The sequence below is a fragment of the Castanea sativa genome, chromosome 9 (assembly GCF_040712315.1).
Source record: "Castanea sativa cultivar Marrone di Chiusa Pesio chromosome 9, ASM4071231v1".
Classification (NCBI taxonomy): Eukaryota; Viridiplantae; Streptophyta; class Magnoliopsida; order Fagales; family Fagaceae; genus Castanea; species Castanea sativa.
Genome location: NC_134021.1, coordinates 6829076 through 6846726, shown reverse-complemented (window position 1 = coordinate 6846726; position 17651 = coordinate 6829076). Strand labels below are relative to the sequence as shown.

The 17651-nt window shown below is 33.9% G+C and overlaps 1 protein-coding gene across 1 annotated transcript; it reads right to left on the bottom strand.

The window, feature by feature from the left end:
* Nucleotides 1-5269: 5269 nt before the first annotated feature.
* LOC142609887 (alpha carbonic anhydrase 7-like) lies at nt 5270-8342 on the bottom strand. Its single transcript, XM_075781614.1, has 7 exons — nt 8083-8342; nt 7752-7969; nt 7054-7160; nt 6861-6975; nt 5950-6114; nt 5802-5855; nt 5270-5664 (listed from the first exon to the last, which is right to left on the bottom strand). The coding sequence occupies exons 1-7, from the start codon at nt 8165-8167 to the stop codon at nt 5575-5577; spliced, it is 834 nt and encodes a 277-aa protein (XP_075637729.1). The 5' UTR covers nt 8168-8342; the 3' UTR covers nt 5270-5574.
* Between the last annotated feature and the right edge of the window lie 9309 nt (nt 8343-17651).

Below are 17651 nucleotides of genomic sequence, written 5' to 3'. Positions count from 1 at the left end.
ATGGGCTTGCCTTTAAGAACATTGGTCTACTTTCTTTACCGACAGACTGAATATTGGTCTATAAATTTGTTCGATGCATTGAACTATGTTAATATTGTTCTTGTGGCTTACAAAATGACTAATTGTTGTTAAGCTAAGAAAGCAATCTGCAGATTAGAATGGTGTAGCTGAAACTAATATTAGAGTCATAGTCTGTCTTGAGCTCATGTCTTGAGCTCAAGGCTCACCCAAATATCTCAAGACGGATGGCAAATTTTAACTAAATTTGTTTTTTGTACTTTATTTTCCATAGGTTTTATAAGATGAGCGTCCAATAATAAAAAATCAGCAAGTCTTGTTGCTACCTTTAAGCAATGGTTTGTCGTGAAACACAAGAAAAAAACCTTCACCAATCATAGGAGATTATCTAGCATTAGAACAAAAGCTAGCCCACTGATGTACAAATACTAAGAATCACATTAGTCCAAACAAATCATACACTGTGAACATCATATATACACTTACGAGTATGATGATATACATAAACAACAAATTACATAAATCCCTACCCAAAAGTGGGTGCTTTATACACAGGTAAAACATTGAACCGACAACCATTGGTCACAAAACCAAACCCACTACTGAGAACCCTCCTATCCAAATTTGGGAGATGCGGCCTGAAAGAAATTATGAATATGATGAAGAGTGTAGAAGGGAGGACAATCTACACTGCCTCACCACTAACCTAGATTGACAATTTGTACCACCTCACCGCCAACCTTGATCGACGATCTGCACCGCCGACCTAGATTGACGTCTGCACCGCCGATTGCCTCACCGCTCACCAATAGGAGTCCCAATGGACTGCCAGAGAGAAAATAAGAGAGAAGAGGGAGAACTTGAGAGTGAGAAGGTATAGTAGTCATGAGAGAGGGAGAGCAAAAACTAAGAGAGACTGAGGTGTAAGGAAGTGGAAGTATTGGGTAAAGAGGGGGGAGAGAAAATGAAAAATGTTTTACCAAAATTTTAAGTGTAAAATATTTTACACAAATTTGTGTAGGTTGATTTGGTTGACTGAAAATATTTTACTTTTGATTAAATATTTTACTGCAAAACAAACATTGTAAAATGAGAAAATATTTTCCTGAAAATATTTTATATTGAAACAATTGGAGCGTTAACAGACACATCAACAAAGAACTATCAAAGCAATATGTAATTATCAAAGCAATATGTAATGTTAAGGGGTCAAATCCAAATTTTAAAATTTTAGGGTGTGAAATCCAAATACTCCCAAACTTCAGGGGTGTATTTTACAATTTACCCAACTCACTTGAAAAGAAAAAGAAAAGCAAAAAACATAAACTAAATTTTCTCTTTTATTAAATTAGGAAGATGGGACAAAAGAGTGACTAACAAAAACTTATAATATATATTAAACATAAGTTTTTGGTCTGGTTAGACAGATTTGTCAATCTACTGACTTGAACCCAATCCAACCTAAGCCTCTCCTCGACGCCAAAAAATATAATGAGTTGCATCGGTTTTAGTGAACTGGCTGGTTGAAGGAGGGAAAGTATATTTATTTTGGACCCTATTTTTAAAATATTAGGTACATATACACTTTTTTTTTTTTTTGAAATGGGAAGGGTGGAGGATCGAGCCCCTTGGTCCATTATTCGTTCTGTGTATTGCTCATTTGGACTTATTAACCTCTTAGGGCATCTGCAACAGCTTTTTCATATTTTTGTACTGTTTGGACAATGAATAGTGACATTTAACTTTTACCTACCTACTTTTTCAAATACATCTTCCAATAGATTCTCTTTCTTTCTCTATCTTATTTAAATATTATTTCTTCTTTCATTATTTATTCTTTTTTTAACAACTATTTTTTTTCAATGAGAAGTGTTACATCCAAAATATTTTTCGCAATACTTTCACAACAAGATTTATATGGAAAATTGTTACTAGTTCTAATTTGAACTCATCAATGAAAATTTTTTTTACTCACCAATATTAACTAATAACAACTTGTTACTTAAAATTTATTGTGAAAATATTATGGTAACATTTCTCAATTAAGATTTTTTATTCTTTATATTATTTTTCCTTTTCTTTCATTTCATTTTCATCCATACATTTCATTTCTTCTTTTTTTTTTTTCTTTTTTTTCTCCTCCACACACATGTCCAATGTCCTATCTCTTCCCCCCCCCCCCTTCTTTTTATTTTCTTTTTCTCCTTTATTCAAGAACATTCCAGTGAATCCAGCTCTCATTCTCTCTTTCTTTCTCCAGCTCTCTCTCTCTCTCTCTCTCTCTCTCTCTTTTTAACTTGATTCCAGAACATTCACTAGCTCTCTCTGCGATAAGAAAAGAAAGAAAAGAGGCATAGAGAGAAGAACAAGAGAGATGGGTCACTGTATCGTCGCTCATCTTCGTCCCCAACACAGTCCAAATGAGTCAGATGGCTTCTGTCTTCTGTCTTTTTTTTTTGTTAAGATTTGATTAATTTTAAAATTGTGTTTTTGAGTCTGTATTCTGATAATTTGGTTATGCTTGAGTTTAGAGATGTTTGAGAGAAAGATTATTGTGTTTGTAGCTGTGAGAGGAGAGAGAAAGAATTGTTTTTTATTTATTTATTGAGATGTATGAATTTTTTAAGTAGAAAAATTCATTTCGAGTTGCTGCAGTGTTCTCTAGATCAAGAGAATGACTGTAGCAACTTCAAAAAAATTTTGGAAAAGTTTTGCATATAGAGAATCAGTTGGAGTTAGTTTTTTGGGCTTACTCTCCAAAATATAGATTTAGCTAATCTATTGGAGATACTCTTAATCCACTGGCTGAAATGGAACATGTCACTCATGTTCTACAACCTTGACACGTGGGCTTGGCCCAGTCACACATTTTACTAACCCTCGTGGAGTTAACCATACAGGTCATTGTACTAATGGAACCAAACTTGCAATCTTGTACTTTGTCGTTTTGAACTCATGGCAAGCCAAAGTGGCTCGACGAGTGCACGGAGCTATAATGATGACGAATATTTGTATATTACTAAGGGTTCAAGTCATACATTAACAATTTATTTTGAGAAAGTATTTATGAAAAATTTAAAAAAGTTATCAAAATAGTTAATTACTTTTTCATTTTTCTATAAAAGGTTCCTAAAATGGTTTACTAATTTATACTTTAAAGGCACAGGTTAGTAAAACTCTAAATGGTTTACTAATTACTAATAAGTAATTTGTGCTTTGCACAATTTTTTTTATTTTTAAATGTGTAAATATTAGTCTTTAAACAGCTATAGTATTTTTTTCCTTTACATAAATTTCATAAGAAATATGTTATTATCAAATGATTGTATTTCTTTGCTTAATAGAAGTTTACATTTGAACCAAGTTAAATAACAACTAACTTGACAATCTCATTCTTTAGTGAGTTCACCTCCAATTAAATGTTTTCCTTTTCCATTATTATTTAACCAAATAGTAAGTAACAACTAATCCATTTGCCAATTAATCAATATGAACAAAAGAAAATCAAGGGGAGAGAGAGAGAGAGAATAAAAAAATATTAAGAGAAAGTATGTATTTTAATGAAAATTGCTCACTATATTCATTTTTAGAGAGATAACAATAATAACAACAACAACGCCTTTTGGGGCACCTAAAAAAAAAATGGAGACCGATTATATAGGTAAATTAACCCAAAAATCCCAAAACTTTTTATGAACACTCATAGTACCGTTAAAAAAAATACTTACAATTACTCATATTTTTGCATATATACACTTATAATCTTTCTTTGATATATTGTTGCATATATATTTACTTTAAATAAAATAATACTTTAAAAAAATTTGTTGAATTTAAATATATATATATATATATATAAAGAACTCAATGATATTTTTTTTTCCTTTTTGAGAAGATGATATGTTTTAATTTATCAAACAGATTTCATATAAAAGAGGAAAGAGAAAAAAAATTTCACAACTCAATTACAACTTTGAAGTCAATCTAAAATGTGTAATTGGTAATAAACTATAGTTTCAATTACGGAAAATTTTCATTAACTAATATTAATTTGAGTGCAATAGATTATACCAAGAGTTCCACTTTAGAAACTTTAGCAGATTTATATAACTATTGTATGTTCATTATTGATTTAAACAAATAACAAAGTAAATAAAGTATAAAATCAAATGGAAAGATGAAATATGAAGAACTGAAGAAGGAAACAATATATCTGAAATTACATGGTGTTTCTAAATAAAAACATAGAAAATAATATTATGTAAAAATTATTTAGGAGGTGTTGTGCTTGAACTTAAAAAAATAGAATAACAAAATTTAAATCACCCACAAATCGAAATTGAACGCATTCAAACCCTATTATAGATTAGTCTAGAGTAAACCAATCTAAACACCAAATTTTTTTAAAAACATTGACATTAATCTCAAAATAATATGAACCGTTCTAAACCAATAAAATAAATCAATAAATCTTTAGCAACAAAATCATAAAATCTATATATATAAAGAAAGAAGTATATGAAAATTAAAAAAAAAACATAAAAAATGAAATAAAAAGAAATTGGAAAGAAATTTAGAGAGAGAGAGAGAGAGAGATGGAACATGTCACTCATGGTATTCAACTATGCAATCTTGTACTACGCCGTTTTGAGCGAAGCGATGATGATTACTAATAACGAAAAGTTCTAGAATCTTATTTGCTCTTCTTCATTCTTTCTTCGAATTATCAAAGTTTTAAATTCCATTTCTCTTGTATTATCAAATATAAATATAAAAAACTCATCCCATATTTGGGCCAAGTCCATGATATTTATATGAAAATTAGATGGTGCGCCCACGTACTATTCTTAAATAAGCAGAACGAGGCTCCATGCCATGTTGTCTTGGTTTCTGGTTGCTAGGATAAAGATGATAAATTGATTTTTTTTTTTGGTGATGGTTTGTTAAAGGAAAAATTATGGCACACAAGATACCCTCTCTAAAGTTAAATTGGATGGTTATAGCAGGTTTGTTTTTTTGTGTGGATGGTAGATAGGGTTTTGACTGGTAATGGTTAAAGGTAAGGAATGATTGTCTCGATGTGGAAGATTCAATAGATTTGATAATTGAACCCCCTATAAGATGTGGTGGAAGTTTTATGAGCGTTGTTATGTTGATTTCCTATTTGGTGATCTAATTTGCTCCCTTATAGAAAATATCCATAAGAAGGAGATATCAAACCATTACAGCACCACCTAACCAAACATTTCTATTATGACCTTAATGGAAAGCCCTCATTAGATTTGTAACCAAATTAAATTCAAATGTTCATCGGTACTCCATACATGCTTGTTTCAGTCATTCTAGGTGTAGGAATTCAAAAATAACAAATGAAATAATTAAATAGCTTCCACATCATAGTCTACATACAAACTATGGACTGTACCCACCCCCCTCCCCCCCCAAAAAAAAACTGCAAGCAGTCTGACATAAAATAAAAAAATAAAAAAATAAAAAATAAAAAAGCTCAGAAGCTTGAACTCTATGAAACTCAGTCCTCCGAATCCAAACAGATACTTAGTTTCTCGTGCTTGTTGGGTTTGGGCCGTAGAATTGGATCTCCCTATTATTGAGTTGTTGGACTGGCCTTGCATTCTTCTCAGCATACTGCAGAAAGTTGTAAAAGTTAAAAAACCTTGATTGCTTATTTTGCTCAGTAGCTAAACCAATGCCTAATAAACAAATATCTTTTCACTTGGCTTTTGCCATAAACTATAAAATAAGAATAAAGTTTGGTTACTTACATCATGGACCGCCACTCTAAGCGATTTCACTTGCTCCCTTGAGACAGTCCTTATCTAAAGGTGGTTTTCAAATGCACTTAAGTGTTAAAAAAAGAATAAAAGGAGCATAGGAAAGGAATGAGAATAACAATGTTTAACAAGGGTATACCTTTCTATTTATTGTCCAAATAACACCTTCTGTGCATGGAGGAACAGTGAGTGAGCCCATATATCTATAGTACTTCTTGCCACCCATCTTTATTTCTCTTGGATCAATCATCCCCATATTTCTTTCATCTTTTTTATCAGTCATGGACATTATGTTTCTCATCAACTGAAATTCAAAATGAGTAACATGTTAAGACAACAATTTTGGAGAGAGAGGATAAACAGCTATTAATGTGGACAAGGACTTAGGAGCTGTGACCAAATTCTATGTGGTATGAGAATAAAATGGCAAGGTGCTAAAAATTCAACAGTATCAATTGTGTTAAATTCTGTAATAGTATGATATTGACCATTAATTTGAAGACCTTGATCTATCTTGTGGTCATATTAGCTGACTTAGTGAGAGAATTTTCTATATATCTTAGCACTTTCTTTCATATGATGACAGTGATGACAATGTAATTTCACGTGCTTGTTTTATGACCATCGAAGCTACAAAACTCATTTGGGAGGAAAATGCATTGACATTCGGTCAGTGTACAACAAAATTTCAGCTTGTTCAGATGGCAAGAACAGTGTTGTTTGGTAACGACTTTACTTTTTACGGCGACTTTGAATTTGTACTACCACATGTCTCGCTTAATGGAAGTTATTGAAGTTCTTTTTATTTATGAGAAAAGTTAACAGAATATTTTAAGGAAATTTGTTATTGAATTATTTTAAGAAAATTTTTAATGAGAAAAGGGAAAAGTAATTAATAGTTTCTTAAAATAATTGATTAACAATTGTCTTATGGCACTAGTTAAGAATGACCTTTTTTTTTTTTTTTTAATTTCCTTTTCTAAGTGCCACGGGTTGTGTAAACAAATGAAAAAAGTAGTTGAAAATTTTCTTGTGGGAGAGAATCTGCACCTTTGAAAGGAAATCATCGTGGTGACCAATCTTGTAAAAGAGTCCAACAACAGCAATCTTATTTGTCACGTTGGGATCTCGTGCTAAGTGAACCATGTGAAGCTCCAAGTCATACCTAACAAAGAAAAAAAAATACATATTAAGATGTTGAACAACATGGAACATTGACACACACGAGAGAGAGAGAGAGGACCTCCTGCCATTGATGGAATGCTCAGAAGGTGAGTGCCAATGGCCTTGGTCGAGAAAGTAATCAGTGCCGTTGATTTGAATTGATCCTGCATCACCTTCCCACTTTAACTGCACCAATAACAAACAAAATATGATCGGAAGGCTATATAATGACACGCCCAATTAAAGAACATTATTTTTAATGTGGAAATTGAATTAATTATTAAAAAAAAAAATGGCAAATCATCTGTCTAATAATTTATAAATTTAATAATTAAGAAAACTGGCAAACGGAAATGCACAGCTATCTACTACATTGAAGTGATGGGAGTGGGACCAAGCTAAAAAGATCACACGTTTTTGAGGTTTTTCTTTGTAAAACGCCAATGAGTCATGGCCTACTAATTTTTGTCCTTTCATAATTGGAGAAATGTTGGGATGGTATCAAGACCAAGACTTCTTCGAGTCTTTATTTTTGTGGCTTTTGTTTTTTGTTAACTTTGGAGTGATAATGGAACAAAAGGAAATAAAAATTATCTCTTTGAAATATCGATGGAAAACCAATGTGAAGAAAAATTTCTTAATTTCAAGAAGATGCAAAAGGCAATTCATTTGTAATGGAAACATGCATATATGTGTGTGTTTGTGTGTGGAGGTATAAAGCTAAGAGAAGTAATCCTAGACAAAATTGATAAAGTTGTGCAGTTTTTGATTCCTTACCGAAATATCATGGCCTCTGTTCTTGACAGTGGCATTACAAGGCTTGTAGTCCCTCTTCAGGTTCAATAACTTGGGGATCACTTTCACTCTCTTACTAGACAAATCTATGGGAGATTGCATACTTCCATTCTTGCAAGCTTCCCAATCTTTCTTTAAATCTCCCCAATGACCCGGGCCCATCTCGCTTCCTTGTAGATAATCAAACTCTCTCTCATCCTCTGCACCATATCATCATTCATATATTAAAATCCACAGCTACAAAGTAAATGGAAATAGAAACAAAAACAAGGAAGAACAAGCATGAATATAGTGTATGTCTTTTCTGAATTACCAACTTCTTGTGCTGTAGTTGATTTGATAAGAATGGCAAAGAATACAAAGCTTGCCACAAAGATCATTTTGCTTGGATTCTTCATGTCTTGTATGGTGTGTGTACGTAGTAGCCAAAAGGAGTTTCAAGTAAGAAGTAGGAGGTGAGAAACTGAATATTTTTCTATGAAATAATGGTCTCTAGTTATAGAGTATATATAAGCAAACAAAGAATAGGATGGGCATGTAGAGATGGAAAGAAAAGTGAAATCTGCAAGTTTCGGATTCAGATTTTTCCTAAGTGTGAACATGACTTTATAAATAATTAAGACACGGTAGAAAGGAAGCTTCCCAAAGTTTGAAAGCTAAACTCGGTGAAAAAATAATGATGATGAAGAACAAAGAGGACAGGTGGCGAAAAAAATCTACCACAAAAATCACATGGAGTATTTTATTATTAAATATAAGACCTATATATTTGATTAGTGACTGATATGCGTGTATTTACCTACTCTCATGCCGATTTATTGTTATTTAATTTGACTACTTAGAGTTGTAGTTGTTTTTGTTCACAATAATTTAAAGTTCCACGCTAAGACCAAAATTTAGTTTTTTAGAACTTTTTATTTAAATATTAATTCATCCATGTGAAAGGCCAAAATTTAACATCCAATGTTTTTTTTTAATTACAAATTTACAATTCAACCATGTAATGTGTTGGCCAAGTAATGCATAAAAAAAATCTTCTCAACTAACTTATGATTTATAGTTTATTGGACAATGCAATATAATAATTCTTTGTACAATAATTAAGAAGTTATATATAGGTTTTATTGTTTGACTTATATCGTAGACATATATACCATTATAAATTAGAAATTAATACAAGCAATTCATATAAAAAATTCACTGTACAACAATTAGAAATTAATACCAGCAATTCATGAGGTAGATATATCTTACCATACTAAGTTTGATTAGATTCATTGGAAGATAAATTTAAATTAATTCTATTAGTGTATAAATGTATATACGCCTCCGTACGTCTAACACATTTCTCAATGGTTTGTTCCTAAATTATTAAGAAAATCTCTTTAAAATAAAAATATAACCTTTCAATAATTAGAGGGAAAAAATCTCTTAAGATTTTTAGAAAACCATCCAAACTTTATTTCTTTGGTCAATGAGATGTACATGTTGTAGATGACAAACATATGTGTCCTTTGAAAGGTAACCAAACATTTTGACATGAGGGGAAGAAGGTTTTCGAAACACCAAATTTGACTTGGATTCTTATTAATTTCTCATTTATTTTGAGGAAGACATTTCAAGTTTCAAGTACCAGAGCAATGAATTCGTAAAACGTGACGGTTTGTTCACAAACCAGTCTCCCCACCAAACAACTGAAGCTTGGTTGACAAGGAAAAATCCTGAAATTTTTGGGACTTAATGATATTAAACACATTAATATCTTTCTAGTGAGAGGCTCTTTTCATTTCAGTTTGATGATTATGACAACCATTAATAACTATGGCTTGGGGAATTAGATATATACGTAAATGATGACAACTTTTTAGGAAAAAATGCTTGAAGGCATTAGTTAGGAACTTTTTTTTAAAAAAAATATTGAAAAATGATTAAGCAATTAATTTTTTTAATAGCTTTTTATATTTTTTATAAAAGTGATATTAAAATTTTTCTAATATAGTTCATTAATAATTGTTTTAAGGACTCCCATTAATATAACCCGTATTTTAATATTGGTGTCTTAAGAAAATTTCCGTAAACTATTTTAAGAAAAATTTTAAACTATTTTTAATAGAAATTGAAAAAAATATTAAAATATTAATTTCTTTTCCTTTCTTATATATATTTTTTAAATTGTTCATTGATAAATTTTCTCAAAGTATTTGTTAGGTTTTTTATTATTATTTAGTTTATGTACATAGGTGTGTCAGATATCATAATGCTGCTAATTAAAAATTAAACATATGTTGCTGACAAGCTTGGTCGAACAAAATGAAGCACGCGTTCTTGGTTGTTGTTGACATAGTGTAAGAATCGAACCATTTGGATTCTCCTGGACTACAGGAAAATAAGAAAGTACATCGAAATGACAAAGTAAGCTGTCTTATTATAGATTACAGGTGTTAATCTTTGTGTTTAAAGCACAGGTGTTACGTTGTACGGCCATACCCAAATCCGTGTCGGCTCCATGATTTGAATTTGGTACACTTTGTGCACCAGCCAAGCACGCTCAGCACCCACTCTCATATCCACCAAAAAGAGGGATGTTAGAGCACTCACAGCAGTGGTGGTATATTAGTATATTAATATTTTTTAGCTTTTTAAACACTAAAAACCATACTCCAGCAGTGGAGCTAAATCTATTTTTTTTAGCTCTAATAAACAGTGCACATCTATAGATAGATGTGCACTGTTCATGAGAGCTAAACAAAAAAAATATTATTTTATTGTAGTTGGTGTTGTGAATGTTTTTTGAGTTGTGAGATATATTATTTTATTGTAGAAGATATATTATTTTATTATGTTGAAAGCTAAAATAGATCCATTGCTGCAGCATGTGTGTAGATATGTATAGGTAAAATAGATAAAGTAACTTTTGGTGGAGCTAAAAAACTAATTTTTTAACTCCACTGATGTGGATGCTCTTATTTTGTTTAAAAAATAATTTGAGGTTTTTTTTTTTTTAAGAAACAAAATAACTTTTGTATAAATACAGTTGAACGGTACCAAAAAGGGGCCATTAATTATTAAACAAGCTAGTTATTTTATAGTCGTGAAAATAATCTTACTTATATTATAGGCATCATCTAATTATTGATATGTTTTTGTTTTCTATGATAATAACATTAATAAAATTACAATAAGTGTTAAAAATTTTGTAATTCAATTGATATTTTTTATATTTCTAATGAAAATGTTCAAAACTTAATTCTTCACAACAATCCCAACTATCAAATTATCATTAAAAAAAGAAAACTCTAGTAATCAAACATCTAACCGTTAGAGTAATAAGGATTTAAAACTATTATAGTACTACTCATACTAACATTTTAATTTTAAAGTCTTGATTTATTTCAATTTTTTTTATTAATTTCATTCTGGGGCTTCATGAAATCCTATGTTCACAAAGCTATCATTAAGGCCTTAAGCCCTTAAGGACCCAAAATGACGTGGTATTGATTTAAGTCGATTCGGCATGGATTACAAGAAAAGATGCGGAGGAACATCCTCCATCCACACCTATAAACTCGCTAACATGTTTTGCATGTCCAGTAATGTTTTGCGCTGCCTTGTTGGCCAATCTTAGCATATGATTAAACTCAACTTTCGAGAATTGCTTTGCTTTTTCGTTTGCTTCATCTAATAAGTGTCCATACTCTGCCAAGGCTAATTCTTCCCGCCTTAGACCATCAATAGTGATCTTTGGATCATCTTCAAGGACAATGGATGAAAGACCGAGATCAAAAGCGAACTGTAGTGCTTTCTTTGCTGCTATCACTTCAATTGCGGTGTGATCGAGAGGGGGAGTTGGAAGCACTCTGCCATGGAGGCCATTACACTACCTTCCCCATTTCTAACAATAATTCCAACACCAACAAGGTTGTCTTCTCTAAACACTGCCCCGCCAAAATTTACTTTGATTTTCGACCAAGGAGGAGGTTTCCAGATAAGTCAAGGTGGAGGTTGGCTGGGGTGATTAGGTTTCCAAGTTCTGAGATTGTTTGTCGTGCCTGTGATCTCAACCGTTGGTGGAAGGGAGTGGTTAAAGTCATAACCGTTGATGGAAGGGTCAGCTAGAGTTTTTTCACTTAATTAGGGAGTACGTTGAATAATTTAAGTGTTAATGCAATTTGCATTGAAGCAAAATTCTCCAGCATTAACTTCCGTGATTCTAGGAGCCTCTCTTTCCTTATCTGTTATTGCCGTTTCTGAACTATCATTGTTTAATTTCTGAACCAAGACGAATTCTGAGGGAAATATCGAGTAATTATGGTGCAATAATTTCTCCTTTAAACTCGCAATCAAACTGTCGTCCACCTGTAAGCCATCTGTAACGCACTCCTCTTGCACATTAACTTCAGCATTTAACTCCATAGAGACGGAATTAATGCTCTCCCCCGATCCTTTGGTATCCCTGTCCTGTTCTGCCGTAGACGGCATTCTTGTGGCTGAGGCCGTTCTCGCCGCTGCGTGGGCAGCCATCTCGGCTTTTTTCTCCCTGGCCTTGCTGCTTCGTTCCTCATAATAACCCTGAACATAAACCACATCCTTGCCGAAAGATTTATACGGCGGAGCTCGTAAAAAAGAACTGAATAGTAATAAAATGGGCACGACGGGTCTACATGGTGGATATGATGACACAGGGATGACGGATTGATTGTCAACAGCCAGAGAGCTCGGATCTACAGAGGACGGATAAATGTAGCATAATTAGTCATTGGTTCCATTGATTCTAGAATATGGTTCTCACTTTACAACTAAGTCTGGTATGGCTTTGCTTGATCTTCGCGGAAACGTGTATAAGAAGAATCCTTGCACCACACTTTTAAGCCTTAATCAAGGGACTCTTACAAGGAAAAGAATTCTAGGAGGTGTGTAAAAAGAAAGAGTTCTAATTCTATAAGGAAATGACTTTATGAGTAAAGCACGGAGGTAAAAACCCAACACTACTATAAATACCTAAAAACCCTCGTAAATCAAGGTACGCATTATTTACTCGATTCTAGCACTCTAGGGTCGTAAAAGACTCTAACTTAACCTTTGGAGGGTTTTTGGCCGGCACCACACCGGTGCTCTCTGTTAGGTCTTCTTTTTTCAGGTGTTGTTTCGATTTGGGTTTGCTTGCAGCTTACTGGTGGTTTTTTCGGCTTCATCAAGAACCAAACTCTTGCTGGTCCGTTGTCAAAGCACCTTTGCTCTGAATCCACATGTTTGCTACTACCTCCATCTGAAGAAAGCGCAAGGTTAAGAATTTTGCTGCAATAACAAACTCTCCTTTCCTATGATCCTCAAGAAGGATGAAGTCAAGTTGTTCTTTGTCTGACAGAGACATGTTGTTCCAACTTATGGTCAGTTGCTCCATGTACTATCAAGTTTTCCAAGCAGCAACATGAAGGAGAGTAAAAGAAAAAAAAAAAAAAAAACTATTTCCCACGATTAACCCCACAACAAAAGTACCACTAGCTCTAAGAGTATACCTGATACTCCTAAAGAAAAAAAAAAAAAAAAAAGAAACAGACAAACTCTCCTTCGAAAATAAAATTTATATAGATAAAAGTAAATAAAATTTATACCCTTTCATGACATTTGTTTTGATGCTACATGCGGTCTGAGTGTTCTTGAAGTTTGGCTTTACAATATTCACAGGTTCAAATTTTTTGTTCTACAATTGTCTCTTCTTCCCTTTCAAAGGTATAATAATTGTCCCTTCTTCTCCTTCCTCATTTTCTCTTTTCCCAAAACCCTAGCTTAGCTTTTTCTTTCTTAGAAATATCTCTGTGAACGAAATGGGGTAGAATCTAAAATGGGCTAGGGTGGGCTTTAAATAGAGTAGTTTATCATATTCCACCTCAATAACACTAGTTACACATAATATTCTACATAGTTGATTTGGTAGAAAGACCTCCCAAAAAAAAAAAAAAAAGATTTGTTTCGGAAAATAATACGAATAAATTTTTTTTGTTTTACTAATGTATGCTTTTAGAAAATATAATAGTAAACCATTTTAGAAATTTTTTTATAGGAAAATAAAAAAGCGACCAACTCTTTTAACAATTTTTCATAAAAAATTCCTAAAATTGATGATTAAGGGTCTGTTTAGGATCCGCTTATTTTGCTGAAACTAAAAACTTTTTACTAAAAGTATTATAAAAAAGGTAAAAGTTGAATCCATGAATAGTACCAAAAAGTAAATTAGTGGGGTTATGAATAGTAGCAAAAATAAGACGAATAGTAAAATAAAATGACTTTTTAAGTTGGAGCCAAACACATACAAACATTAACCAAACCCTTAAATTATAACCAAAAAAAAAAATTATAGAACGAAACTAATTAACTTTCTTTTTTCTTTTTTTTTTCAACGGCCAAAGGTATGCAGCTTTTTCAGAGACCAAAGGTAATTAACAACACGTTGATAATGATCAAATCATTATCAAAATGTTATAACATGACGCGTTAATTTGTGTAAAATGAACAAATGAAACAGGAGAATAAGATAAGAATCGTTTTAGGGAGATCCAACAATTGCTGATGAGTGGCCGTCCATTGTGTGACAGATTGACATTTGTGTGAAAAAACTTATATTGTTGGGTCGAAAATCCTACCTAATTAACTTCATCAGATTTTAGCACCTACTTAGATTTAATTTGGCTCAGACGATCATAAGAGTTGCATGCTCATTGGAAATTGGGTTCTGAGTTGGCTTAGTTAATTATTTTCCTTTAAAAAGTAGGTTAGAGTATTTGCATTAGTTAGTGTAAATTTTTTTTACTATATTAGTTTAACTTTTTTCATTTTACAAAACTACTTCTCAAAAATACTCGCATCAAATTAAATTTTTTACTGTATATTTTATTTAAATAATCATTTTTTAATTATTATTTCTGTCTTTTTTTTTTATTACTTTCCTTTATATTCAATCATCTCTCTCATCTTGCAAACTAGCTCCCTCTCTTCTTTCGTCTCTCTTACCCAGCTCTCTCTCACACACACACTAGTGTCGCCCTCAGCGACTTCGACCATGGCAAGGCCAAAGACCCACATTAAAAAAATTACTATTGGTGAAATGTAACAGCTGTATTGTTTTCTTTAAGTAATTTGGCACCTTTTTTACCATATAAAGAAGCAATGAAAACTCTCCATTCCCCAATGATCAACTTTTATAAAAAGTATAAGTGGTTTAGTTAACAGATAACTTTAAGGCATTTGTTAATAGATCATTTTAGAAGAAAAAAAAATTAAATCAGTTTTATGGAAAATATAAAAATTTGTAAAAAAGAAAAATTAATTAATTTTTTCTTTTTCTATAAAAACTTCTATAATTATTTCCTAAACTAATACTCTTACAACATCAGTAATTAATTTTTTCCAAATATAAAAAAGAAACAACTAAACCACTAATGGAGAAGCTTGCTTTCACTTTGGTTATTGCAGCTTAAAAGCTTAAGTTGTATTTCCAGGCCCACACAGTGGTCGTCCTGACTGAAAAGCCCCTACGACGAGCGATGAGCAATCCTAAAGCCGTCGGACGAATGACACTGGGCAATAGAATTAAGCGAATTCGACGTATAGTACCGCCCGCGTACTGCCATAAAGGGGCAGGTGGTCACTGACTTTATTGCGGAGTTCACTAACATGGAAGGCCAGGGGGCAGAAGAGCATCCTCAATGGAGTATCCATATGGACGGCTCATCCAACAAGCAAGCCGGTGGGGCGTGTACTGTACTCCATTCTCCAAAAGGGGGTGAGATTGAATGCATGGTTCGTCTAGACTTCCCGACGACCAACAATGAAGCAGAGTACGAAGCTCGAGTGGCAGGATTAGATCTCACCAAAGCAGCAGGGGCGACGAGTGTGTTTATTCATTGTGACTCCCAGGTCGTCAAAACCCAAGTGAACGGTGATTACGAATGTAAATGTGAGAAGATGAAGAAGTACCTAGAGCAAGTAAAGAAAAGGGTGGACAACTTACACGCCAAGATTGTTCAAATCCCAAGAGGAGAGAACAAGCAAGTCAACCGTCTGGCCAAGGCCGCGTCAACAGAGCACATGATCACCCCTGGCAAGGTACTTTCCTTTGTTCAGTTTTCACCATTAATAGATGCCATCAATATGCAAGAGGTAGATACAGGAAGCAACTGGACCAAACCGTTAGTCTCCAATTTGAAAGATGGCACATTACCAGACAATAAGGAAGCTGCAAGGAATTTGAGGGTCTAAGTAGCACGATTCGTTCTAATAAAGGACGTCTTGTACAAGAGAGGCTTCTCCCACCAATACCTAAGGTGCTTAAGCCCCTAAAGAAGCGGACTATGTCATGAGAGAAGTTCATGAAGGGATCTGCGGGAACCACTCTGGGTCGCGGTTGTTGGTACACAAACTAATTCAAGCTGGATACTACTGGCCTACTATGCTGAAGGAGGCCCAGGCATATGTTAGAGCCTGCGACAAATATCAAAAGTTCAGCAACGTCATCAGACAGCCAGTAGAAGAGCTCATCCCAATAACGGCCCCATGGCCTTTTGCTCAATGGGGATTGGATATCATGGACCCATTCCCTGATAGCGATGAGACAGCTGAACTTCCTGATAGTCGGCATAGACTACTTCACCAAATGGGTAGAAGTTGAAGCCTTGGCCACCATCACAAAGAAGAACATATGAAACTTCATCTGGAGGAACATCATCTGCAGATACGGAATCCTTAAAGTCTTAGTCTCAGATAACGGGAAGCAATTCTACAATAACTCGTTCAAGGAATTTTGCTCACAATTGGGGATCAAGAATCACTACTCCTCACCTGCCCACCCTAAGGCCAACGGGCAAGTTGAGGTTACGAACCGATCCTTACTTAAAGTCATCAAGACTCGACTCGAGGGAGCAAAGGGTGTATGGCCAGAAGAGCTGCCAAGCATGCTATGGGCGTACCGAATGACAGCCAGAATCCTATAGGAGAAACGCCATTCCGACTGGTATACGGAAGCGAGGCAGTTATCCCAACTGAGGTCGAACTCACAAGCTATAGGGTGGGCAATCATGATAAGAGGAAAAACAACGAGGCCATGCGTCTATAGCTTAACCTAGTGGACGAAGTCAGGGCGGCAGTTGAGCAAAAGCTAGCACGGTACCAAGACCTCATGGATAGGTACTACAACTCCAGGGTTAGACACAAAGACTTCCAAGTTGGAGATCTCGTTTTGAGGAAGGTGACAGGTGCCATAAGGAATCCTTCCCAGGGAAAGCTCGGACCTAATTGGGAAGGACCCTACAGAGTCATGTCATGGCGAAGGAAATGTACTTACCACTTGGAGACATTATACGGGCAGAAGTTACCCCATCCATGGAACGCCGAGCATCTCAGGAGATACTACCAGTAGAAGACAACATGAAGGACACTACTCCTCATTTCCAATTTATATCTTTTAGTTAACTCTTATCTACAGTACTTTTTAAGCCCAAAGGGCAAGTTTTTATTCATTTCTAGAACAATTTTCTACTTGTGGACGCATTTATCACAATAAGAGGAGTTATTCAGATATGACATGTGTATATGCTTGCCTTTATACATTTGTAACCAAGTCCACAAAGTGGACGAGCTCATCCCACGATGGTGCATTAAAATTAAGTCCACAAATGGACGAGTTTGTTATTAAGTCCACAAAGTGGATGAGTTCGTCCCATGAGGATGCCTTGAAAATTATCAAGTCCACAAGTAGATGAGTTTATTATTAAATCCATAAAGTGGACAGGTTCATCCCATGAGGATGCCTTAAAAATTATCAAGTCCACAAGTGGACAAGTTTATTACTAAGTCCACAAGGTGCATGAGTTTATTATTAAATCCACA

What these genes read in the sequence shown, in the direction of transcription:
- LOC142609887 (XM_075781614.1), bottom strand. Translation starts at nt 8,167, where the DNA reads ATGAAGAATCCAAGCAAAATGATCTTTGTGGCAAGCTTTGTATTCTTT. An exon ending in AACTACAGCACAAGAAGTTG is followed by an intron (nt 7,970 to 8,082) that starts GTAATTCAGAAA and finishes GATATGGTGCAG; the next exon opens with AGGATGAGAGAGAGTTTGAT. An exon ending in TTAGAGTGGCGGTCCATGAT is followed by an intron (nt 5,665 to 5,801) that starts GTAAGTAACCAA and finishes AACTTTCTGCAG; the next exon opens with TATGCTGAGAAGAATGCAAG.